The 27017-nt window shown below is 44.5% G+C and overlaps 1 protein-coding gene across 3 annotated transcripts in view; it reads right to left on the bottom strand.

The window, feature by feature from the left end:
* Positions 1-25358, bottom strand: part of RUFY3 (RUN and FYVE domain containing 3) — a 140740-nt gene extending 115382 nt beyond the window's left edge. Inside the window, exon 1 of one of the 3 annotated variants that reach the window (XM_069743408.1) lies at positions 24383-25358. In XM_069743408.1, coding sequence (XP_069599509.1) covers positions 24383-24782 — 400 coding nt within the window. In that variant the 5' untranslated portion in view covers positions 24783-25358. The remainder of the gene's footprint in view (positions 1-24382) is intronic. The other 2 variants (XM_069743405.1, XM_069743404.1) reach the window with 2 other exon arrangements.
* Between the last annotated feature and the right edge of the window lie 1659 nt (positions 25359-27017).

Raw genomic sequence — 27017 nt, 5'->3', positions numbered from 1 at the left:
TTTGATTGGATGGGTGAAATATGCTAATTTATTGAGACAGGTTTTTTGGGTTATCAGGAGTTGTATGCCAAAATCATCAGTATTAAAACAATAAAAGACCTGACAAATTTCAGTTGGTGGATAATGAATCTATAATATATGAAAGTTTAATTGTAATCATTACATTATGGTAAATAATGAAATTTAACACTATATGCAAACTTTTTGAGAAGGACCTGTATAATGTCTATAGAAAGTTGAAGGCGACGACCAGGTTGCGGCCTTACATATGAGCTCGATGGAGATATCTTTATTCTCCGCCCACGAGGATGATACAGCCCGAGCTGAATGTGCTTTCACTCCCTCTGGAGGATCTTTGCCTTTTGACAAGTATGCAAGATAGATAGCATCTCTGATCCAACAGGACAAGGTAGCTTTTGTGACCCCGTGGCCTTTTCGGTGACCCTGAAAAGATACAGGGCCCTACTCTGTCTGCAGGACTGGGTTCTCTCTATGTAGCTTAGGACTGCTCTTTTTACGTCCAACATATGTAGCTTCTCTTCCTCTGGATTTAGTGGATTATCATAAAAGGAAGGTAGGAAAATTTCCTGAGATCTATGGTATTTTGTAGCTACTTTAGGGAGATATGATGGATCTGGTTTGAGAACCACCCTGTCCTGATATGTCATTAAGAATGGAGGGTTTATGGAGAGGGCCTGGATGTCTCCTACTCTTCTGGCAGAAGTTAAGGCTATCAATAAAGCTACCTTGTATGTGATATTTTTTTAGAGGGATAGAATGTAAAGGCTCAAAAGGAGGTCCAGTTAAGGCGTCTAGGACTAGATTCAAGTCCCAGGGCGGTAGACGTGGGACATGAAGCGGTGTACACCTTTCACATGCTCTAACAAATCTTGCTATCCATCTATTACCAGCTATGTTAGCACTATAGAGGGCTCCCAAGGCAGACACGAACTCTCAAAGTATTAACCGATAAACCCATCTCATGACCTTTTTGTAAAAATTCAAGGATGGCTCTAATAGGAACCTTGCTAGAGAAGGGTTCCGTATATAAGTTGATGAATTTCCTCCATATTCTGCTATAAAATTAGAGTTGTGGATTTTTTTCTACTTAACAGTAATGTGTTAATCAGTTCTTGTGAGAACCCTCTTAATGTTAGTATTTGCCTCTCAAGTTCCACGCCGTAAGGTGGAGGCCCTTTACTCGTGGATGGTAGAATGGACCCTGAGACAAGAGGTCTGGTGTTATTGGTAGAATCCAGGGATCGCAAACTGACATCGCTTGAAGACAGGAGAACCAGGGTCTCTTTGGCCAAAACGGAGCTATTAATATTACTTTTGCTTTTTCTTCCCTTATTTTCTTGATTACCAATGCGAGTAGTATCATTGGTGGGAAAGCGTAGGCCATATTGTATTTCAATGGATACTGGAGAGAGTCTACTATATCTGGATGATCTGCCACATTCAGGGAAGCAAACATCGGTACCTGCCTGTTGTCCTGATTGTGTGACGCCCAGGAGACCGGGGTACCCAGCACCGGACCAATGGGGTCTGTCTCTTGAGGGGGATGTCACGGGTGGCTTGACCCGGTGCTGTGGCCTCATGCAATGCACAGTGTAAGGGTATCGTGAGGGAACAGGCACTTACTTGATCAGCAGCAGGTTAACGCCTTTTAGAAGATGATGGGAGAAACCCTTTTCCTTGTTTGTCCCATCCCTTCCTAACAAGGTCCTTAATCGTGGTAATGACCGGGAAGGCACGCCGTTTTTTCTGGCCTAGTCCAGCAAACATTATATCCTGAACCGACCTGACCTCCTTAGTATCCGGACACCCCATAGTGTTCCTAACGGATTTTACGAGGTTGTCTATGCTGTCGACAGGAAAACATGCTCCGCCTTCATCCTCAGAAGAGCTGGGGGATGGCCCTGAGGTACTGGAGGATCAGATTAGGCCCTCTTCAGACTCTGAACTGGAGACGGGAGAGAGGCGCTTACTTCCATGTTTATTAAGAGATTTTGATCCGAGAGACTGAATCTCCTGTCTTATTATGGATCGGATGTTTGTGGCAGTAACAGCCGCGTCATCCTGTAAAGTGTGTTTTATACAGGTCTGACACAACCTCTTGAGATACATGTCGGGCAGGGGTTGCATACACAGGGCACACTGCTTATGCTTAGATTTACTGGTCTTCTTAGCCTAAGGGGAGAGGTAGAGAAGGAAGGGATCAGCTTATAGGTAGAGGATTATAGACACTCACCCAGTGAAGCTATCATCATACCGGTCTTGGAGGTGAAGCCGCTGTGTGGAGTGTGAGTAGATCTGTATCTCTACTCCTCGTCTTACTCCTGGTGTGAGTGTCAGATCCTGGCATGGAACGACCACTCCTCTTTGCTGATGATCTAGCGCTGCTCTTTTCAGCGCTATCCTCCACCGATGGTGGGAGCTCCTCATGTGCCGGGGACAGCATGGTGAGCGATTTGCTCAGCGTCCCCGGCCTGTATTTGTAATGCGTGTACCAATCACTTCCGGTTCAACGAATCAGTGCGGACTTACCCGCGCGATGCAGCCGCCGCCGCCTCTAACAGCGTCGCTGGCGGCCGACGATCACCCCACACCTGGGTCCTCCATAGGCCGGGCTCCATCGCCCGGAACCTGCAGGATCGCAATAGACGAGGGGGGAGGATGCATGCAGTGGCTCCCCCGCCGCTGCTTCTGACGCCGCAGCCCCTGCTGTCCCCACAGGATCACACAGGCGGGTGCTTCAGGCATCAGGTAATCCAGGAGGTGCTCCAAAATACCTCCTCTGTAGGTATTCCGGGATTTCCGATAGGAACAGGAAACAAACTGAGGAGGAGAGGGGGGCCGCCCTTTTGTCTCTGTAGGTTTCCTGTTCCTATGGGCGGGTCCCTCTCTCAAAGTGGGTGCTGTCGTGGCGAAGGGTAAAAACCAGATTAATGTTTGCAAATGTACACAGGAACAAAGACCTTCATTTTTGGAGACATGTCCTGTGGTCTGATGAAACTAAAATTTTACTTTTTGGGCATAATGACCATTGTTACGTTAGGAGAAAAAAGGGAGACGCTTGGAAGCCAAAGAACACCATCCTAACTGTGAAACATGCACTTCACAAAATAGATGGCATCAGGAGAAAAGAGTATGTGGCAATACTGAAGCAACATCTCAAGACATCAGCCAGGAAGTTAAAGCTTGGGCGGAAATGGGTCTCCAAGTGGACAATGACCTGAAGCATACAGCCAAAATGGTAACCAAGTGGCTTAAGGATAACAAGGTCAATGTTTTGGAGCGGATATCGCAAAGCCCTGATATCAATCCTACTGAAAATGTATGGGCAAAGCTAAAAAGGCAGGAGCAAGCAAGGCGACCTACAAACCTGGATCAGTTACACCAGTTTTGTCAGGAGGAATGGGCCCAAATTCCAACCAAACTGTAGTGAGAAGCTTGTGGAAGGATATCCCAAACGTTTGACCCAAGTCATTCAGCTTAAGAGCAATAGTATTTCACAAATACTAATGAAATGTATGTAAACGTTTGACTTTGCAGTAAGTAATAAAAATGCCAAAGGGTATGTGTCCACGTTCAGGATTGCATCAGGATTTGGTCAGGATTTTATGTCAGTATTTGTAAGCCAAAACCAGGAGTGGAACAATTAGAGGAAAAGTATAATAGAAACATATACACCACTTCTGTATTTATCAGCCACTCCTGGTTTTGGCTTACAAATACTGATGAAAAATACTGACCAAATCCTGATGCAATCCTGAACGTGGACACATACCCTAAGGGTATGTGCACACGATGCAGATTTAGTGCAGAACTGCAGCAGATTTTTCTGCAGCAGAAACGCTGCAGAACTGCACTGTGATCACAGTACAATGTAAATCAATGTGAAAAAAAAAAGCTGTGCACATGGTGCAGAAAAATCTGCGCAGAAACGCTGCAGTTTTCAAAGAAGTGCCTGTCACTTCTTTTGTGCAGTTCTGCAGCGTTTCTGCACCCCTCCATAATAGAAATCTGCAGGTGCGTTTTTTGATGCGTTTTTCATGCGTTTTTCGTGCAGATTTGCGCATAAAAAACGCATAAAAAACGCACCTGCAGATTCTGCCAGGAGATGCAGATTTAGTGCAGAACTGCAGCAGATTTTTCTGCACTAAATCTGCATCGTGTGCACATACCCTCATTCTGGCATTTGGCAAATATTATGGTACGGTAATCCTAACCGACCTAATATGGAAAAGGATTAGTCTGATTTCCTGTCAGATATTGAGAAAAACATGTGCATTGTGTCTTTTTGTATAGTGTATGTAAGCTTCTGGTTTCAAGTCCTCACAGTCCACCACAGGTCATGTTTTCACAATTTCCTTAGTATTGCACAGATGATGGAAGAATCATCAAAGTATCAGGAATTCTCTCACCTGTGCAAAACTACCGTAAATCTGGAAAACATGGACTGGAGTTTGGGAAACATTGCTCTAAATAAACGGGATATTAGTCGTCATTACAATCATTCAAATTGTGATAAACTACATAATGTATATTGGACATTCCTTGCCACAAAGTGTTTGAACATCTACTATACAATTGTCTAAGGGGTACTTCCGTCTGTCTGTCTTTCTGTAACGGTTATTCGTACGCTGATTGGTCTCGGCAGCTGCCTGTCATGGCTGCCGCGACCAATCAGCGACGCGCACAGTCCGGAAGAAAATGGCTGCTCCTTACTCCCCGCACTCACTGCCCGGCGCCCGCATACACCCCTCCAGTCTGCCCTCACACAGGGTTAATGGCAGCGGTAACGGACCGCGTTATGCCGCGGTGCAATGCAGTCCGTTACCGCTGCTATTAACCCTGTGTGACCAAGTATTTTACTATTGACGCAGCCTATGCAGCACCAATAGTAAAAACATTGAATGTTAAAAATAATAAAAAATGATTATATACTCACCTACGCCGCCTTTCCCGCTCCTCGCTATGCAACTGGCACGTTCGGTCACACGGATGGTGTGGCAGAAGAACCTGCCATGATGTCACGGTCATGTGACCGCGACGTCATCACAAGTCCTGTGCGCCTGCGCTAAAAGGACCTGTCGTGACGTCACGGTCATGTGACCGCTACACGGTCATGTGACCGTGACGTCACGGCAGGTCCTGCACGACAAGGACCTTGCTGCTTGCAATGGAGCAGTCCCGGGAGCGTGGCGAGGAGCGGCAAAGGCGGCGGATGGCGAGTATAGCAGGACTTCCAACGGACCTCCGGAGGGTGAATATATGTTTATTTTTTACGTCTATACTACGTGGCTCTGTGCTGGGCAATATACTACGTGGCTGGACAATATACTACGTAACTGGGCAATATACTACATGGCTCTGCTATATACTATGTGGCTGGGCAATATACTACGTGACTGAGCAATATACCGTACTACGTGCCTCTGCTATATACTACGTGGCTGGGCAATATACTACGTGACTGGGTAATATACTACGTGGCTGGGCAACATACTACGTTGACATGCATATTCTAGAATACCCGATGCGTTAGAATCGGGCCACCATCTAGTATTGGATAGTATAGCAAATAACAGTCACAAATAAGAAGAGGTTATGCTTTCCTGATGAATAATCGTGTATAAATCGTGTGTAAAGCTCGTACTCCTCAGGAGACACAGAGCAGGAAAGTCAGGCTAGCTACATGGGCCACAAAGGTCTGCTTATACAAAAAAAAAAAAAAAGAGCATTGCACACAACGAAGGGCCCTGAAGATCCTGTATTATTTGGACAATAGGTAAAGTAGGGTTCAAGTCTGACAACTCTGCCCCTTGTAAGCCCTCCTTCACACATCTCTGATTAAACACATGAAAAAACAGTTCTGGTGCCATCAATGTTTTCCATCCATGTGTCATCAGAATTCCGGTATGGTTAAGGAAATATATAAATTAAAAAGCTTCACCTATACTTTGCAATGTTAAACACGTACAGCACAAGTACAGAACACAGATGACACATAGATGCCATCCGTGTGCTGTAAAGATTTTTCACAGACTCAGACTAGTATTGGCCCGTCGTTCGTGCTGCAGGAAAAACTAACAGATCTCCATGTGTTTTGTAAACACACAGTCCATGTAAAAATATGGACCTGTGTGCATAGCATATAATGGGTACATGTGGTATCTGTAAAGGAAAAAACAGATACCACACATACGATTGAAGGGGGCCTAACTTCCAGTATAGAGATGGGCTTAAAGAGGAAGCACCTTCCCTCAGATAAGCATTTATTTTTCCCTCTCATCATCCGATACCTAAGGGGTTAAACGGCTATGATCAGTGCTAATATCAATCATGGCAGTTTCAGCACTGCGAGCTGTGATGTAGAGATGACACCTGATGATGGTTACAGTGTGATTGTGAAGCGGTGAGTTCACTGTATGGCGATTTGTGGGAAGCCACGTCCCACCGCGCCGTACATGTACAGCACATGTCAGGAAGGAGTTAAAAAACATTTATCTACTACCAGCAATCCGACATTCTGCTCTCTGACATTCTGCTCTCTGACATACTGCTTGGCCTGCTCTCCAGTGCCGACAGCGGCAGATGACAGCTCCATGGGCCGTGTGTCTGACACCACTGCCATAGATGAAATGTCACCCATGTTGCAGTAGGCTTTACACACTAATATATCACACTTGCTATGAGCAGTGTGAAAGAACAGATTTTCATATCTGATAGGAGCAGGTATGTATGATTAGATCCTTTCTGGTTCCAGGATTTTAAATCACCATGCTCAAACCTACTGGATTTCCTATTAATATCAGTGTTTAGAAATATAAGCCGTTTTATCGAGAAAACAAGCTGAACTGGGCTGTCACTAGGGAATTTCAGCAGCTCAGTTTGTGCTCAAAATATTAGCAGTTTAGCAGAAATTTCAGGATGTGATGACTGACAATCACATGCCACAGAAAGAAAACTTCAGTGTAGAGCTTCATTTACCAAGTTCTGAGAATAGGGCTCTTCCCCATACATACTGGCATCATGCCAGTGCGCAGATTGTAAAAACGTCTATGCAGAACTAAAAGTAGGCAACTGAAGGGGACCAGCACAGTTACACTATTTTACAGAAATTGGAGCAACTTATGGGGGAAATCTACACACAGGCAACCCACTTACTAACACTGGTGTTGATAAATTCCCCCCATACATTTATATCATCTTCGATTGATGAAGGGCTGAAGATAGTCTATCCTTCAACAGTAATTTCAGGCGGACTACGATGCTTATTCAATGGGATGATTACCAAAAAGTTTAAGCCTAACGGTGAAAGTGCCAAGCCAGCGTAAGGAGACTTATATGCCATACAATTCCCCTGGGAATTTAAATACAAATAGGAGTAACATTCCCCTTTAGGCCGGGATCACATGTGGGAGAAACTTGCACGAGTCTCACATCTCAATACCCGCACTGCCACCGGCACTCGGACAGGAGCACTCAGCTGCATAGAAATAAAATCAGCCGCACACTCCGCTCCAGAGTGCCAGGTATTGAGATGCGAGACTTGTACAAGTTTCTCCCATGTGTGATCCGTGATCCCAGCCTTAGACTCACAGTCAGAGGCCTCACCCAGCCAAATCAGATCTCCTGGTCTGCACTGAGGAGGGGCACACACCCCAAAACACACCTCTGCAAATAGAGTTTGTGGTTTGGCTTCTTGTTCAAAGTCATGTGGCAAGGCTTATTAAAGGGCGGATATAGAATTTAACCCCTTTGTCCATTTTTACCATCCTGACCAGGCCAATTTTTTCAATTCTGACCAGTTTCACTTTATGTGATCACTCTGGAATGCTTCAACGGATCTCAGTGACACCGAAATCGTTTTGTGACATATTATACTTTATGTAAGGGGTAAATTTAGAACAATAATTTTTTTTTTCGCAATTTTCAAACTTTTATGCCCTTAAACCAGAGCATTAAATCACACAACATATATAAAGGGGTTGTCCTAGTAGTGGACAATAACTATTTTGAGTAATATAACGCTCTGCTCTTCTGGCGCCTTTCTTTTATGTGGTGCTCTGATTAGATATTCATCAGTATGGCTTCTGACGGGTCACTGATCCCTCACTGACCTGCCCCCTAAAACTGAATATGTTTTGAAAAAAAATAATTTCACATTCAGCAAGCCGGCGCTCTACCATTACGCTCTACCATTACCATTTACTGTTAGGGCAGTGAGAATCTGGAATTGCTTGCCTGAGGAGGTGGTGATGGCGAACTCAGTCGAGGGGTTCAAGAGAGGCCTGGATGTCTTCCTGGAGCAGAACAATATTGTATCATACAATTATTAGGTTCTGTAGAAGGACGTAGATCTGGGGATTTATTATGATGGAATATAGGCTGAACTGGATGGACAAATGTCTTTTTTCGGCCTTACTAACTATGTTACTATGTTACTATGTTACCATGATCACGTGTATAATGTCCATGTAGCTACCTTATATGGTGATATACATGTATTCAGAAAATAAAAAAATTCTCTCTCAAAATGGTATTGGCCCAACTGCGCAGTAGCATCTATCGGATCGCACTGGGCATCTCATCTCTATAGTTTATGAGGGCAGGGACAGTACAAAATTTTATCTCCCCAGAGTACCCCTTTAATGCAAAGCCTAGGTTTCACAAAGGTACGGCAAATTGTGTCCTCCTGTATTCCCCTCTTTGAACATGCTCTGCACCTTTTTTGTGTTCTTCCCTTCCTCACAGTTTAGGGAACCTCACTGGGATAATGTTGACCTGCTAGAATACTAGCACCAGTACTGGGACCCTCACCTTCCTGGCGGCCAAACATTACGGCCTTGGTGACTACCTCTTGAAACTGAAGAAAGCTCCCCGTATTGCTTGAACATCGAAACAGCACAGAGGCACTGTAGAGTGCCATCTGTACTATGTGAATGGACAACTTTTTGTACCATATTTTTGGAAGGCACTGTATGGTTTGAGGACCTGATCTGAGGCAAGCTATTTTTTTTTTTTTTCACAAAAGAAAATCGGACATCATTAACACTGCTACGTCCGCTCCCTTTATGCACTACCTTCCAACCTTTAAATCAACCATTTTGGTGCCTATTGGTCAGAGACACTTGATCACGCAATCGGCACCAAAAGAGTTAGAGAAACGGGTGACGCACCATCACCCCATCTATTTTGACTGTTGTGATTGGTGCCTTGCCAACTAACTGTAGAACAATGATTGGCTAATCACATCTGACCAGCCAATCACAGCATTCGCCTAGGCGGGGGGCGATGTGCAGGGATGGTATGCTGTGAAAGACAACCATTTTAACTATCTCACAGCGCAATTCAGCGCAGTAACTAGAAGTTGCAGCGCCGAGGACAATATCCTCAGAAATAAGAATACAGATAATAAATGGAAAATGTTTAAGAACATCCTAAATAGGCACTGTAAGCGGTTTATACCTTGTGGGAATAAAAGGACTAGAAATAGGAAAAACCCAATGTGGCTAAGCAAAGAAGACAGGCAATTAATCCCTTAAGCCCCGATGGTGGTTTGCACGTTAATGACAGGGACAATTATTACAATTCTGACCACTGTCCCTTTATGAGGTTATAACTCTGGAACGCTTCAACAGATCCCAGTGATTCTGACACTGTTTTCTCTGGACATATTGTACTTCATGATAGTGGTAAAAATTCTTTGATAGTACCTGCGTTTATTTGTGAAAAAAACGTAAATTTGGCAAAAATTATGAAAATTTCGCAATTTTCCAACTTTGAATTTTTATGCAATTAAATCACAGAGATATGTCACACAAAATACTTAATAAGTAACATTTCCCACATGTCTACTTTACATCAGCACAATTTTGGAACCAAAATTTTTTTTTGTTAGGGAGTTATGAGGGTTAAAAGTTGACCAGCAATTTCTCATTTTTACAACACCATTTTTTTTTTTTTAGGGACCACATCTCATTTGAAGTCATTTTGAGGGGTCTATATGATAGAAAATACCCAAGTGTGACACCATTCTAAAAACTGCACCCCTCAAGGTGCTCAAAACCATATTCAAGAAGTTTATTAACCCTTCTGGTGCTTCACAGGAATTTTTGGAATGTTTAAATACAAATGAACATTTAACTTTTTTTTCACAAAATTTACTTCAGCTCCAATTTGTTTTATTTTACCAAGGGTAACAGGAGAAAATGGACCCCAAAAGTTGTTGTACAATTTGTCCTGAGTACGCTGATATTCCATATGTGGGGGTAAACCACTGTTTGGGCGCATGACAGAGCTCGGAAGCGAAGGAGCGCCATTTGACTTTTCAATGCAAAATTGACTGGAATCGAGATGGGACACCATGTTGCGTTTGGAGAGCCCCTGATGTGCCTAAACATTGAAACCCCCCACAAGTGACACCATTTTGGAAAGTAGACCCCCTAAGGAATTTATCTAGATGTGTTTTGAGCGCTTTGACCCACCAAGGGCTTCACAGAAGTTTATAATGCAGAGCCGTAAAAATAAAACAAACATTTTTTCCCTTAAAAATTATTTTTTAGCCCCCAGTTTTGTATTTTCCCGAGGGTAAGAGGAGAGATTCGACCCCAAAAGTTGTTGTCCAATTTGTCCTGAGTGCGCTGATACCCCATATGTGGGGGGGAACCACTGTTTGGCCGCATGGGAGGGCTCGGAAGGGAAGGAGCGCCATTTGGAATGCAGACTTAGATGGAATGGTCTGCAGGTGTCACATTGCGTTTGCAGAGCCCCTAATGTACCTAAACAGTAGAAACCCCCCACAAGTGACCCCATATTGGAAACTAGACCCCCCAGGGAACTCATCTAGATGTGTTGTGAGAATTTTGAACCCCCAAGTGTTTCACTACAGTTTATAACGCAGAGCCTTGAAAATAAAAAAATCTTTTTTTTCCCCACAAAAAATATTTTTTAGCCCCCAGTTTTGTATTTTCCCAAGGGTAACAGGAGAAATTGGACCCCAAAAGTTGTTGTCCAATTTGTCCTGAGTACGCTGATACCCCATATGTTGGGGTAAACCCCTGTTTGGGCACACGGGAGAGCTCGGAAGGGAAGGAGCACTGTTTTACTTTTTCAACGCAGAATTGGCTGGAATTGAGATCGGACGCCATGTCGCGTTTGGAGAGCCCCTGATGTGCCTAAACAGTGGAAACCCCTCAATTATAACTGAAACCCTAATCCCAACAGTAACCCTAATCACACCCCTAACACACCCCTAACCCTAATCCCAACCCTATTCCCAACTGTAAATGTAGTCTAAACCCTAACCGTAACTTTAGCCCCAACCCTAACCCTAACTTTAGCCCCAACCCTAACTGTGGCCCCAACCCCAACCCGAAAATGGAAATAAATACATTTTTTTATTTTTTCCCTAACTAAGGGGGTGATGAAGGGGGGGTTTGATTTACTTTTATAGCGGGTTTTTTAGCGGATTTTTAGGATTGGCAGCCGTCACACACTGAAAGACGCTTTTTATTGCAAAAAATATTTTTTGCGTTACCACATTTTGAGAGCTATAATTTTTCCATATTTGAGTCCAGAGAGTCATGTGAGGTCTTGTTTTTTGGGGGATGAGTTGACGTTTTTATTGGTAACATTTTCGGGCACGTGACATTTTTAGATCACTTTTTATTACGATTTTTGTGAGGCAGAATGACCAAAAACCAGCTATTCATGAATTTCTTTTGGGGGAGGCGTTTATACCGTTCCGCGTTTGGTAAAATTGATAAAGCAGTTTTATTCTTCTGGTCAGTACGATTACAGCGATACCTCATTTAAATCATTTTTTTTATGTTTTGGTGCTTTTATACGATAAAAACTATTTTATAGAAAAAATAATTATTTTTGCATCGCTTTATTCTCAGGACTATAACTTTTTTATTTTTTCGCTGATGATGCTGTATGGCGGCTCGTTTGTTGCGGGACAAGATGACGCTTTCAGCGGTACCATGGTTATTTATATCTGTCTTTTTGATCGCGTGTTATTCCACTTTTTGTTCGGCGGTATGATAATAAAGCGTTGTTTTTTGCCTCTTTTTTTTTTTTCTTACGGTGTTTACTGAAGGGGTTAACTAGTGGGCCAGTTTTATAGGTCGGGTCGTTACGGACGCGGCGATACTAAATGTGTACTTTTATTGTTTTTTTTATTATTTAGATAAAGAAATGTATTTATGGGAATAATATATATATATATTTTTTTTTTTTTTCATTATTTAGGAATATTTTTTTTTATTTTTATTTTTTACACATTTGGAAATTTTTTTTAAACTTTTTTACTTTGTCCCAGGGGGGGACATCACAGATCGATGATCTGACAGTTTGCACAGCACTCTGTCAGATCACCGATCTGACATGCAGCATTGCAGGCTTCACAGTGCCTGCTCTGAGCAGGCTCTGTGAAGCCACCTCCCTCCCTGCAGGACCCGGATGCCGTGGCCATCTTGGATCCGGGTCCAGCAAGGAGGAAGGAGGTAGGAGACCCTCGCAGCAACGCGATCACATCGCGTTGCAGCGGGGGGCTCAGGGAAGCCCGCAGGGAGCCCCCTCCCTGGGCGATGCTTCCCTATACCGCCGGCACATCGCGATGCAGCACTGCAGGCTTCACAGTGCCTGCTCTGAGCAGGCTCTGTGAATCCACCTCCCTCCCTGCAGGACCCGGATGCCGCGGCCATCTTGGATCCGGGTCCAGCAAGGAGGAAGGAGGTAGGAGACCCTCGCAGCAACGCGATCACATCGCGTTGCAGCGGGGGGCTCAGGGAAGCCCGCAGGGAGCCCCCTCCCTGCGCGATGCTTCCATATACCGCCGGCACATCGCGATGCAGCACTGCAGGCTTCACAGTGCCTGCTCTGAGCAGGCTCTGTGAATCCACCTCCCTCCCTGCAGGACCCGGATGCCGCGGCCATCTTGGATCCGGGTCCAGCAAGGAGGAAGGAGGTAGGAGACCCTCGCAGCAACGCGATCACATCGCGTTGCAGCGGGGGGCTCAGGGAAGCCCGCAGGGAGCCCCCTCCCTGCGCGATGCTTCCCTATACCGCCGGCACATCGCGATGCAGCACTGCAGGCTTCACAGTGCCTGCTCTGAGCAGGCTCTGTGAATCCACCTCCCTCCCTGCAGGACCCGGATGCCGCGGCCATCTTGGATCCGGGTCCAGCAAGGAGGAAGGAGGTAGGAGACCCTCGCAGCAACGCGATCACATCGCGTTGCAGCGGGGGGCTCAGGGAAGCCCGCAGGGAGCCCCCTCCCTGCGCGATGCTTCCCTATACCGCCGGAACACTGCAATCATGTTTGATCGCGGTGTGCCGGGGGTTAATGTGCCGGGGGCGGTCCGTGACCGCTCCTGGCACATAGTGCCGGATGTCAGCCGCGATAGTCAGCTGACACCCGGCCGCGATCGGCCGCGCTCCCCCCGTGAGCGCGGCCGATTGCCTATGACGTACTATCCCGTCGGTGCGAATTAAAGCCCACCCCACCTCGACGGGATAGTACGTCATATGGGATTAAGGGGTTAACAGTAAAAAGAAAGCATTTGCACTACTAAAGCAGGATGGCACCATTGAAGCTCTAAAAAAAAACTATAGGGAGAAAAATACTTTATCTAAAAAACTAATTAAAGCTGCCAAAAAGGAAACAGAGAAGCACATTGCTAAGGAGAGTAAAACTAATCCCAAACTGTTCTTCAACTATATCAATAGTAAAAGAATAAAAACTGAAAATGTAGGCCCCATAAAAAATAGTGAGGAAAGAATGGTTGTAGATGATGAGGAAAAAGCTAACATATTAAACACCTTCTTCTCCACGGTATTCACGGTGGAAAATGAAATGCTAGGTGAAATCCCAAGAAACAATGAAAACCCTATATTAAGGGTCACCAATCTAACCCAAGAAGAGGTGCGAAACTGGCTAAATAAGATTAAAATAGATAAATCTCCGGGTCTGGATGGCATACACCCACGAGTACTAAGAGAACTAAGTAATGTAATAGATAAACCATTATTTCTTATTTTTAGGGACTCTATAGTGACGGGGTCTGTTCCGCAGGACTGGCGCATAGCAAATGTGGTGCCAATATTGAAAAAGGGCTCTAAAAGTGAACCTGGAAATTATAGGCCAGTAAGTCTAACCTCTATTGTTGGTAAAATATTTGAAGGGTTTCTGAGGGATGTTATTCTGGATTATCTCAACATGAATAACTGTTTAACTCCATATCAGCATGGGTTTATGAGAAATCGCTCCTGTCAAACCAATCTAATCAGTTTTTATGAAGAGGTAAGCTATAGGCTGGACCACGGTGAGTCATTGGACGTGGTATATCTCGATTTTTCCAAAGCGTTTGATACCGTGCCGCACAAGAGGTTGGTACACAAAATGAGAATGCTTGGTCTGGGGGAAAATGTGCGTAAATGGGTTAGTAACTGGCTTAGTGATAGAAAGCAGAGGGTGGTTATAAATGGTATAGTCTCTAACTCGGTCGCTGTGACCACTGGGGTACCGCAGGGGTCGGTATTGGGACCTGTTCTCTTCAACATATTCATTAATGATCTGGTAGAAGGTTTAGAGAAGATAGTATTCTGCTACAGATGGATCTGGATAAGTTGGAAACTTGGGCTGAAAGGTGGCAGATGAGGTTTAACAATGATAAATGTAAGGTTATACACATGGGAAGAAGGAATCAATATCACCATTACACACTGATCGGGAAACCACTGGGTAAATCTGACAGGGAGAAGGACTTGGGGATCCTAGTTAATGATAAACTTACCTGGAGCAGCCAGTGCCAGGCAGCAGCTGCCAAGGCAAACAGGATCATGGGGTGCATTAAAAGAGGTCTGGATACACATGATGAGAGCATTATACTGCCTCTGTACAAATCCCTAGTTAGACCGCACATGGAGTACGGTGTCCAGTTTTGGGCACCGGTGCTCAGGAAGGATATAATGGAACTAGAGAGAGTAAAAAGGAGGGCAACAAAATTAATAAAGGGGATGGGAGAACTACAATACCCAGATAGATTAGCGAAATTAGGATTATTTAGTCTAGAAAAAAGACGACTGAGGGGCGATCTAATAACCATGTATAAGTATATAAGGGGACAATACAAATATCTCGCTGAGGATCTGTTTATACCAAGGAAGGTGACAGGCACAAGGGGGCATTCTTTGCGTCTGGAGGAGAGAAGGTTTTTCCACCAACATAGAAGAGGATTCTTTACTGTTAGGGCAGTGAGAATCTGGAATTGCTTGCCTGAGGAGGTGGTGATGGCGAACTCAGTCGAGGGGTTCAAGAGAGGCCTGGATGTCTTCCTGGAGCAGAACAATATTGTATCATACAATTATTAGGTTCTGTAGAAGGACGTAGATCTGGGGATTTATTATGATGGAATATAGGCTGAACTGGATGAACAAATGTCTTTTTTCGGCCTTACTAACTATGTTACTATGTATATGTACGGCAGTCTGCGGGAATGCACTATATGTATGGTGAATATCATGAAGGGGTTAAGGATTGCTATATCCAACAAGTAGTGCTAGAGTTCAAGTCCTCTTGCTCTCTAAAGAGGATATTTCCATACAAAAATTGTACAAATAACTGGCGCATGATCTTCCATTTTGATATGCTTTCTATTCAGTCTCGAGATCTGTAAAGGTCACTATTCTATTTTCATGGATTTCAAGTTCAGTAGATTCATACAATAATCAACTTAGCAATACATAAACCATACATGACGCTTGTCATGGCCTATGCATTGCTCCCCGATAAACGCTGCAAGCGCGGCTCCACGATACATACTCCGCAAGTGCTGGATTTTTCTAAGCGGATTTCAGTGACGTGGAAACAACCCCGGAAACATCATTCATATCGTGTGGGCAGCAACAACAGTGACTGAATGAAATGAAGCACACCCCTATGACTAAATGAGCAGGTACGATCTAGCTATATAAAGTGCTTTTTGCACTTGATTACACCACCGTTTTTAATTTTAAAAAAAAGCGTGATGCACACTGCATCACAGACAACGCACTGGGGACAGTTTATATGCTAAAATGGACATGATCCTTTAAGAAATGAAGGGTGTGGGCTCATGGCATTTAAGAAAGCATTGACCAGGCCAGAAAGCTACAGGATTATTCTTTGAGAGCCGTCCTTTAAGAGAGGACACAAAAATACTTTAAAAAAAAAAATCAATGATGAGAGATACACAAGAGACTTCACGGGGCAGGGCGACTGATCAGAAGATAAAAAACCAGCCCAGATGCTGCCATTTCACCACAATGCTCTGCTTACACACAGAAATAAATGATCACTGGAAGCCCAGCTTTGTCCAGTCACATATCAATAAGGAGAGAATACATTACTGCTATCTGAAGCAAAATGTGACATTTTTGTTTAAAGAAAACAATTTATTTTAATATGGTGATAAACGACATTATGACTCACCCTCGCATGTAAGGAAGAAGGGAGGACAGCTTGGAACTTTCATCCACAGTCATTTACATAAACACTATAACCTTCTAAAAGGACAATGCTCCGCTCACTGCCATGCCCGATGCGGAGGCACTTCACCACTGCAGATGGCACACATCACATCATCAGGGCTATAGGGGTTAACCCGGAAAGTGCAGAAGCTGGATCCCTCAGAGCAACCAAACACTGAAGTCTACTGCAGACACTGCTCAGGCGGTAAGCCGGGTACAAGACGACAGCGTACTACAATCACTCGCAAGTACATCTGGCACTAAAATGGTAAGGAAGCATGGAGGGCTAGTGAAAAAACACAGCCGAGGATTTGGTAAAATTGGATATTCATTACTTCCCACGATACTAACTTTCTGCTCTCTGCTTACAATATGTTAACATGTGTGGTGCATGTGCGGAGAAGCATCTGGCACATGTGCCAAGTGTGGCCACAAGCCCCCCATTTACCAGATGGAGACCTAAAAGAAGTACTTTCCCTAGCATAATAAATATACTACACCAACTGACTGCGATCTAAGCGTTTCCGTGGGCGTGTATATAATATATATACACACACACACACACACACAAACTCACAGTACAGACCAAAAGTTTGGACACACCTTCTCATTTAAAGATTTTTCTGTATTTTCATGACTATGAAAACTGTACATTCACACTGAAGGCATCAAAACTATGAATTAACACATGTGGAATTATATACTTAACAAAAAAGTGTGAAACAACTGAAATTATGTCTTATATTCTAGGTTCTTCAAAGTAGCCACCTTTTGCTTTGATGACTGCTTTGCACACTTTTGGCATTACTAATCCTAAGGGTAGGTGCACACAGTAAGTAATTGACAGCGCTTTGGGTGCAGCACATGTCCGCTGGGTCCAAAGCACTGCCAGCAACTGAACGCAGGTGATTCTGCATGTGTTCATTGAACCATGTGGATTCACCGCATCCAATACATTGTACGGGTGAAATTTGTCTTACAGAGGCTCACATCTCCGCAAGATAAATTGACATGCTATGGAGCAAAGTACTGCAGTGCGCAGGCGCTGGGCCTCTCTGACCTTTCCCGATGCCTGCGCACTGAGGTACTCTCCTCTGCCTTCAACAGGGCAGACTAAGTACACCTGCGCTGGAGCGCGATCCCGGGGAGCCAAGAAGCAAGCAGGAGGGTGGCGATTAAAAGAAGATGGGAGGTGCTGGATCCGGACCTGCGACACCCATTGGACTAGACCGCTCCCCCGGGTGAGTATACCAAAAAACTTATTTTTCTCATCTCTCAGGTTGGATCGGGGGCTTATCTACAGCATTATAGAATGCTGTAGATTAGGCCACTTTCACACTTGCGTCGCTACGTGTCCGTCGCGAAGCGTCGGGCCGACGTACGTTGTGAAATTTGTGCACGACGTGGGCAGCAGATGCAGTTTTTCAGCGCATCCGCTGCCCATTCCGAAGTCCGGGGAGGAGGGGGCGGATTTCCGGCCACGCATGCGAGGTAGAAAATGGCGGACGCGACGTACAAAAAAAGTTCAAGGGAACATTTTTTTCGTGACGGTCCGCCAAAACACGACGGATCCGTTGCACAACGGACGCGACGTGTGGCCATCTGTCGCTAATACAAGTCTATGGGAAAAAAACGCATCCTGCGGGCACATTTGCAGGATCTGTTTTTTTCCCAAAACGACGGATTGCTAAAAACGCAAGTGTGAAAGTAGACTAAGCCCTGAAAGGCAGTGTATCTTAAAATGGCCAAACCTGGTGACAGATTCCCTTTAAAATGATACCTGGGTGATGAAATCTGTCTTGTGGTTGTTGTTTAATCTTTATTTTCAGTTTTGAGGGGTGGGTCTTCATGTGGTGCTCTGATTAGCTATTAATCTGTAAGTCTTCAGACAGATCACTGATCCCTCCCACTTTGTTTGGCGGTATGATGATACATAATAGTTATTTTGCCTTTTTTTTTTATGGCGTTCACTAAAGGGGTTAACTAGTGGGACATTTTTATTGGTCGGGCTGTTTCAGATGTGGATACCAAATATGCGTGAATATATAGTGTGTGTTTTTTCCAAAAATATTTTTACAACTTTGTTACTTTTTTTTACTTAATCCCACTGTGGAACTTTCACTTTCTGCAGTTATAAGGTATAGCAATGCAGAAGCACTGCTAACACAAGTTGGTTAGATCATGCACTGTGCGTGATATAACTAACTTCTTATTGTCTGGTGATCCGGATGTCATCATGACGACATCTGGTTACCATGGAAACTATCGGGACATCGATGGGTTTCGATCCAAAGGCAAAGAGGCTTTCTTCTCTCTGCCTGCTCCCAAAGTGTTGCGATTAAGATCAATCACAGCATTTAGGGGGTTAAAGTGCCAGAAGCGGTGCGGGACAGCTCCTGGCACTGAGTGCTGTGTGTCAGCTGTCAGAAAAAGCTGGCACCCAACGGCAATTCGCATAGCATTTGTGTGCGCAAAATCACCTGGACGTATCTATACTTCCCAGATTTGTAAGTACCAGGCCACAGGGATGTATGGATACGTCCAAGGTGGGAAAGGGGTTACATACACATACATTACACTTTACATACACATACATACATACATACACATACACTTTACATACACACTACATTACATACACATTAAAAAAAAATCTTAACGGGAGGGCTTCTTTAAACTTGCTTTAAAATACATTAGTTTAACCAGTTTTAGAACAGATCAGGGTTTTTTTGGGTTATAATATAAAATTACGCAGCTTTCAACAGTTAGAAAGACGTAGTGTAAAACAAGCCCTAGCGTTGTTATGTAATACGCATGAACAACTTTTCTTTAGAAAAGTGCTGTTAGAAAGAAGAGTAATTCTCGTTTTCACTATCCGGATTGGTAATAACTTGCCGATCCGACTACTGGGCAGTCCCATCGAGAATGGATGGAGTGTTGGAGGGAACGTATGACAACCATTCAGACGCGCTCAGGAGAGCACAGTCTTGCCACACGAAGTTATCATCTATCCTATGTACCTGATCTTAAAGGGTTAATCCCATCTTTAGAAGTTATCACCTTTCTAAAGAAAGAAAACAAAAGCAGGTATGATTCCCTTTCAACAGATACAATCCTGTCCTGAATTTCATGAAAATACAATGTGCAGCCATTACACGGAGTCTATCACTTTTTCTGCCTATCATTCAATGGAGTATTTCAATTTAATCATGAGACTGTGTTGGCTTTCAATAACAACACTGGACAGAAGACCAAAGACAGCAGACTTAAACACCTCCTCTCACCCAAAAAATACTCATGAGGGCTATAAAATATGGAAGCAGAGGAGAAAGCAAATAAAACAGATTCCTAGGGCAGCATCTAATCAATAGTCGTATTCATTACCTGATTGCGGCACATTCACATAACAGCAGACAACACATGACATGTACGGTTTATATTTTCTGTAATGAAGTAATCAAGATTTTCATTTTATTTAACCCTGCTGTTCTGTTCGGGTCATAGTGACCCGAACAGACTTTTTGCGGCCCTGTAGATTTTTTTCTGTAAGTCTATAAAACTTGAGACTCCTTGACTTTTCCTCATTTGGGGGGACCTACCTATGAGTATTTTGTTTTGTTTTTTTACAAAATATGTGTAGTTTTCCATTTTCGTTTTGCTCATTGGATGGATCTGTTTTTTCAGAATAAAAACAAAAAAAAAAGATTTCTAGTTCATTTTTCTTTTTTTTACTACCAAACATGTTCACAAACAGTCTAGTAAGCAAAAAGTATAAAAAAAAATGGAGTTAGAGTGTCTAAAATCAAGGTTTAATAAGCCGGGTCATAGTGACCCGGAACACTACAAGTGTATAGTAAATGCAAACAAAACTGCAGGGTTAAAATAAAGTCTTCCTGAGAGAAATAATAAAAGATGTGCACATAAAAACACTTTGGACCATTTAGAGAAGGTTGAAATATGAATATGAATATGTAACTTGTATACAGATGCCCCAATATTTAGCCATCACCATAGTCCTGACAGCTCCACCCCTGTGCCAGCTCATTGTCAGTGCTGCGAGTGAAGGGGGCTGGCTGCATATTTCAATATCTAGGCCAGCTCCTTGCTCTATCTCTGCATAGCTACAGTGGCATGTAAAAGTCTGGGCACCCCTATTCAAAATTACTGCTATTGTGAACAGTTAAGCAAGTTACAATAATAATATAATGTTAGTCATCTTTTACATTCAAGAAAAAAAAAAAAGCTAAAATTGAAAAGAGGATGGCTTCTACAATTGGATAATGGTCCTAAACACGCATCAAAATCCACAATAGACTACCTCAAAAGGTGCAAGCTGAAGGTTTTACAATGGCCCTCACAGTCCCCTGATCTAAACATCATTGAAAATCTGTGGCTAGACCTCAAAATAGCAGTTCATGCAAGACGACCCCGGAATCTCACAGAATTGGAAACATTTTCCGAGAAAGAATGGATGAAAATCCCTCAAACAAGAATTGAAAGACTCTTGGTTGGCTACAAAAAGCATTGTACTAACAGGGTGTCCAAACTTTTGCATTGGCCCATTTTTCTTTTTGTAATTTTCAAAATGTAAAATATGAATAAATATACTGTATATTGCCTAAAATACAAAGGAAACGTGCCATCATTAACTTTAGGCCTTTTAGAGATCATTTAATCTTCACCTTGCTTAACAATAGCAGTAATTTTGACCTGGGGTGCCCAAACTTTTACATGCCACTGTAAAAGCCAGTTAGCCAGCTGCCAACACAGGAAAGAATGTTCTGTTGGACACAAACCAGAAAAAGGAGCTGCAGATACAAGAGATTCTAGCCATTCCAAGCTAAAAAAATATTAAGAATTTGCATAACAAACTGTTGACAATCACAAATTGGGATTATCTGATTGCTAGATCAGCTGTCAAGCACAGGGAGGGTTGAAAGCACACGTCCCCATAGAATACGGTAATCTGAAGAAAAGCAAAAAAATTTGGAAAAGTTGCAACGTTTTTGTCATATTTTTGGGTGTTTCAATGAGGGAATTCTATTAAATACAACCTGATGAATTTTGATATCCATATTGCCCATTCAAGGCAATAGGTCCATGTGAAAAAACAAAATAAAATAGCACATGGATCCAATCCATGTTGCTTCCTGGTGCTGTGCATTTTTCACTGTCTCAGGGGTCATTCACACATCTGGTTTTTCCACGTACAAGGAAAATGGACAGTTTGTTCTGCTCAAGCTTCAATCAGAATGTGTGGTCCACGTATCATACGTTTTTCTCGTACATAGAAAAAAAATAAAATTAAAAATTCCCCACCTGACACCCTGTCATATTATCCGAGTGCAGTCTGATCTCTTCATGAATCCATTGACTTGCATGGTAGATTTTGACAACATATGAATGGCCCTATAGACTATCAGCAGGTACGAATGCGATCCGTGAAAAACACCGATAGCATTTGCTCGAGAAAATCGGATTTATGAATGAGCCGTAAGAGAAATAAGCTTGGAAAGCTCAATGTTTTTCCATAATAGAAAAACAGATGCCTCATTGGTGATAAAATGGAGAAACGGACCGAAAATAGACAATAATCGGACTCGGCGTACTGATATAGGCTGTTTTCCTTGTAAGCATACAAAAATAAAAATAGTGAGCAGTAAAGAAAGACTAAGGCGCAGCCAAAAGAATAATTCATTACAAAAAACCCACAAAACCTGAAGAGTGGCTTCATGTGATACTGTTCAGTAATGGACGGTCTATTTGCCTGTAAAGAACACTGCTATAATGTGTCATCTCAGGGCAACCCCAGACATGAAGATTATGGCTAACCAAAGCCACAGCCGGGATGGGCTGACAATCCCACTGATCACAGGTAATAAGGACTGGTGGAGAACAAAGGCGTGTCTGACAGGTGCCTACAGGTCTGGACTGGCCAACAGGGTAACAGGGGAATCCCCCGGTGGGCCCCAGGGTACATTTGGGCCCCAACCCCACTGTATGGGCAGTACTTGGCATAATTCACTTGGTTTACTCTGTGCAGAAAAAAGCAGCATCTCATCATTCATTAACGACGCTGCCCAGTTTATTATTATATAGAGATATAGGTAAATTTGTGAACGAAGGCAGTATAATATTTGCACGCAGGTGGAAAATGGGCCCCCCAAAGTAAATGTTATTGGTGGGCCCTTGTCACCCCAGTCCGACACTGGGTGCCTACCTCCATCAAGTCATTGTCATTAAATCAGACCATAAAAAGGGGAGTAGCAATATCGGCAGACAGGGACCAGTGTACCCTAGCACCTAGAGGCCATTGATATGCCATCTCCTCTGGTTGGAGCGGGCCTCTACTTGGCTCCATTCACATATTCAGAATCTCAACCTGATCCTGAGAGAAAATGTATACCCCACATTCTTGCTCTGGAGAAAAAAAAAATCCATGCAAAATAAATGTGATGAATTGGATCTTAAAGCACCACTCCAGTGTTTGTTTTTTACTGCATCCGCTGGAGTGGCGCTTTAAATGCAAGTCCACTGCTCTCTGTCTGATACACACCTTCCAGCGTTTTCGTCGCCACTCCCGTCGGTCTCGGGCATAAAGTGCCCTGCCGACAGCTCCAGTGTTTCATGGAGCACGTCGGAGGCCACTTTACAGTACATGTCCATCTATGAGGGCCTCGTTCTAGATCTCATAGACTAGCACTGCACTTGTGACGTAACTCCTGACTCCCGGCCTGTCAGAAGCTGCACTCACAAGATGGGGCCGCAGGACCGGAGTAGTGAACTGTGAAGACGCAAGAGTATAAGGTTGGGGACAGGGGGCTTAGATTTAAAGCGCCACTCCAGCGCTGAAAAAAAAGAAGAAAAAAAACAACTGCTGAAGTGGTGCTTTAAAATCTATAACATGCTCAGTGTTGGGTCTGCCCAGAAATTAGTGACACTGAACTACAGAGGGGCTAATCCGCCTGCAAATCCACAGCTGAAACTTCATTCTAGGATTGCTTCCGCAGATTCTCTGAATAATCCATGGCAGATCCAACCTTAGTAAACCTGCAGTTGTGTGTTCTACAATTAAAGGAAATCTGTCAGCAGGATTTGATCCCAAACTATTTATATGCTCATGTAGCTCCTATTTGTAGATCTGGAACCTCTGTCACTCCAGCTCTATTCTCTGCCCAGTGCTGCCTCCTCCTGCTTAAACCATGGGTCCTTTGCCTTAAGTCCAACAGCATGGAGGCGGTATTGTGCTGGGCGGAGAGTAGAGCTGGAGTGACAGAGACTTTAGGTCTACAAATAGATCCTCATTCTCTTTCGCACACTAAATCAAACCCCAGTAATTGGAGAACAGACTGTATAGGTAAAAGTTTTGCTGCCGGTCTTGCCTGTAAAGGAGCTACATGTGCATATAAACAATTTGGGGGGACGGTGACATGCAGCTGACAGATTCCCTTTAAGGGTGTAGTCAAGATTGGGGAATACGGCTGTCCTTGGGATGAATGTTTGGATAACCAACATCTCCACGGTCATTTTTACCCCTTTGGACTCTTCAGACCTTTATGTAGGAGCGATATACCCGCTCATTCTTTACCCACTGTTTCCTGGTCTTTACAAGTTAGTAGCGGGAAGAGATACCTATAAAATAAAAACCCGCCATTCTTATCTCAGAATGCACCTCTGCTCCGGCAACCGACCGCCTCTGCCGTACCGGAGATGACATCGCAACCGTCAGCTGCTCTGATTGGCTGGTGGTCAGGACGTCACCTCTTGACATCGGCGGTGTTGGGGCAGGGGGCACATTCTGGGCCAAGTGCAGCTTTTTACCAAATTTTAAAGAAGCCCCCCTTCACCGTCACTCACTTTTTTGGACTTTGTCGGCACCGCCGTGGCTTCCAGTGCTGGATCCGGTGTAGTTCATCATCAGCATCATGAGCTGAAGAGATGACGTTGGAGAAAGCCCCCCGGACCCTGGAGAGGTGGGCTCCGGACACCCCTGCTGAGATGAGGATGAGGACAGGGAGGATGTGGGTGAGGGGCGGCTGGGCTCCTGCTGGACCCCCGCTCCTCCAGGGGACGTCCTCACTTGCTGCTTTTGCTTCCTGGCTCCTGGATAGAGGAATATGGGTGGTGGCAATGGAGAAGCTGGGGGAGACTCTTCCGGCTGCTGACAGCTCTTCTCGTCCAGGTGTAGCGGGATTACCTCGATGTCCCGCCCACGCAGAGCCTTGCCCTGGGGGCCGCCATTGCTGTTACTGTCCATGCTCCCTGTCAGGGGGTGTAGCAGTGTGTCCGCGCGGCGGGAGTCGCCCCCTCACCCAGATCTAGGCGCTTCTGATGCCCTCACACATGATGTGGGAGGCGCGGGCAGCACAATGGTGGCTCCTTCCTTGTACAGTACGGTCCCGACACACGCTCCCCACCCGTGTCCACTCTGTAGCCGGAACTCCCTCACAGCCCAGTGAGGCAGAGGAGGAAGCAGACACGGAGGACTCTTCCTCACTGTGCGCTCCTCCCCTCCGCTGTAACCCTTCAGTGCTCGGCAGACGTGTCCGTGGGAAGAAGCAGCTCCACGTCGTCGTGATGGTAGCTGTAGTACTAACGTGCGTGGAAAATAAGCGTGTCAGTAGGGCGTGTGACCCAGCCCCGAGAACCCCACAGCACGGCGTACACTGCAGCTCGTGAGGGGAAAAGTCTGCGGATTGTCAGGTCGTGGTTTTCTCCTGGGTCACCGTGACTGAACCATGTGTAGTAAAACAATGGAAGTCTATTTTACCTCAGCCCCATCATCACCGGCCATGTTTCCATTTTCCGCCTTTGTTTTTTCCTCCCTTCATCCAAGCGCCAAGGAGTGAACGTCTTTTTCGGGAGAATTCTACGAAGAATAAAAGTGTCCAGAAAACTCTTACACGAATGACTAGCTGTTCACACGTTCAGGCTTCTGAGCGTCTATTAACCTCTTCGGGTTTTCCAAAGATGCCAAGTGGTTAAAGAAGTGACCTGACCAATTGTTCAGGCAGTCTCCGCTCTGAAGATGTTCTAAGGTTTACGGTACAAGTCGATGAGAAACAGACGGCCAGGCACGTTTTTTTTTAGCGTTTTAACATCACTTTATTTGAAAAACAACTAATGGTTTCTTCATTGTTGAAATAAGTTCTAAAATATTTTGGGGAAATGCTGTTAAAAAAGATGCTGGAAAAATGGTGAAAAAAATAACAGCGGTGGTCAAAATCGTCAGAAAAGCACTCGGGAATGTGTAACACGAGGAAACGCAAAAATGCTGAAAAAAAACACCTCTCTTGAAATGCTCATTGGGCTTGCCAACTGCAAAAAGACACTGTGGGCACATACCCTAACACAGGGTCAGGAACCTATGGCCTGTGAGTCAGATGTGGCTCCTTTGATGGCTGCATCTGGCTCTCAGACAAATCTTTAATAGAGATGGGCGGACACCCATACCCATATCAATCACCCCTATGGGAGGTGGAGCAGCATATTCATCACTGTAATGAGCGGTACCACGTGACCGCTCACACAGGACAAGCTGCCGGCGCTGAGAGGAGGCATCGCAGGAGCTGGGTGAGTATTTCTCTGCAAGCGGGCGGGCTTTTTTTAACAAAAAAAAAAACACCTTGATTTTTCATTCCTTCTCTCCAGCGTACGCTGCTCGGGAGAAGGAATGAATGCCGGCTTCAGCACCAAAAGCAGGGGACAGCGCTTAACTGTAGCGCTGTCTCCTGCACGGTCCGTGTGGTCCTCAGTCGGCACACAGGCGGCACACGACTACCGAACGTGTGCCACACTGATGTGCCACGTGGGCACACGGACACGGATAACTCCGGTACCAATTTCTCCGGTACCGGAATTACCTGGATGTGTGAGACTGGCTAAGGGTATGTGCACACGTTGCAGATTCTCTGCCAATCCGCAGTGTTTTTAGCAGTGCAGAAACGCTGCAGATCCGCAATTGATTTACAGTACAATGTAAATCAATGAGGAAAAAAAAATACTGTGCACACTTTGCGGAAAATCCACTGCGGAAACGCTGCGGTTTAAAAGAAGTAGCATGTCACTTCTTTTTTGTGAATCTGCAGCGTTTTTGTACCCATTCTATTATAGAAAACCGCAGGGGTAAAAAACGCAGCAAACCCGCAAGAAAACCGCAGCAAAACTGCACAAAAAACGCGACAAATCCGCAGGTGCGTTTTCTGCCAGCAGAGGCAGAATCCGCACCAGAAATTCCTAAGCCTAATCCGCAACCTGTGCACATAGCCTCAGGCCGGCGTCACACTTACGAGTTTTACGGACGTAAGAGCGCAGAAACTACGTCCGTAAAACTCGCAAAAAATACGGCACAATTATTCTCTATGCCCCTGCTCCTATCTGCCGTATTTTACTGATCAGTATTATACGGCTTTCTACGGCCGTAGAAAATCGCAGCATGCTGCGTTTGTCACCGTATTGCGCAAATAAAACGCCAATGAAAGTCTATGGAAGC

This window comes from Ranitomeya imitator, chromosome 1 (assembly GCF_032444005.1).
Source record: "Ranitomeya imitator isolate aRanImi1 chromosome 1, aRanImi1.pri, whole genome shotgun sequence".
NCBI lineage: Eukaryota > Metazoa > Chordata > Amphibia > Anura > Dendrobatidae > Ranitomeya > Ranitomeya imitator.
Note: the sequence above shows the minus strand (reverse complement) of the source record. Positions and strands in the feature narration are given on the sequence as shown.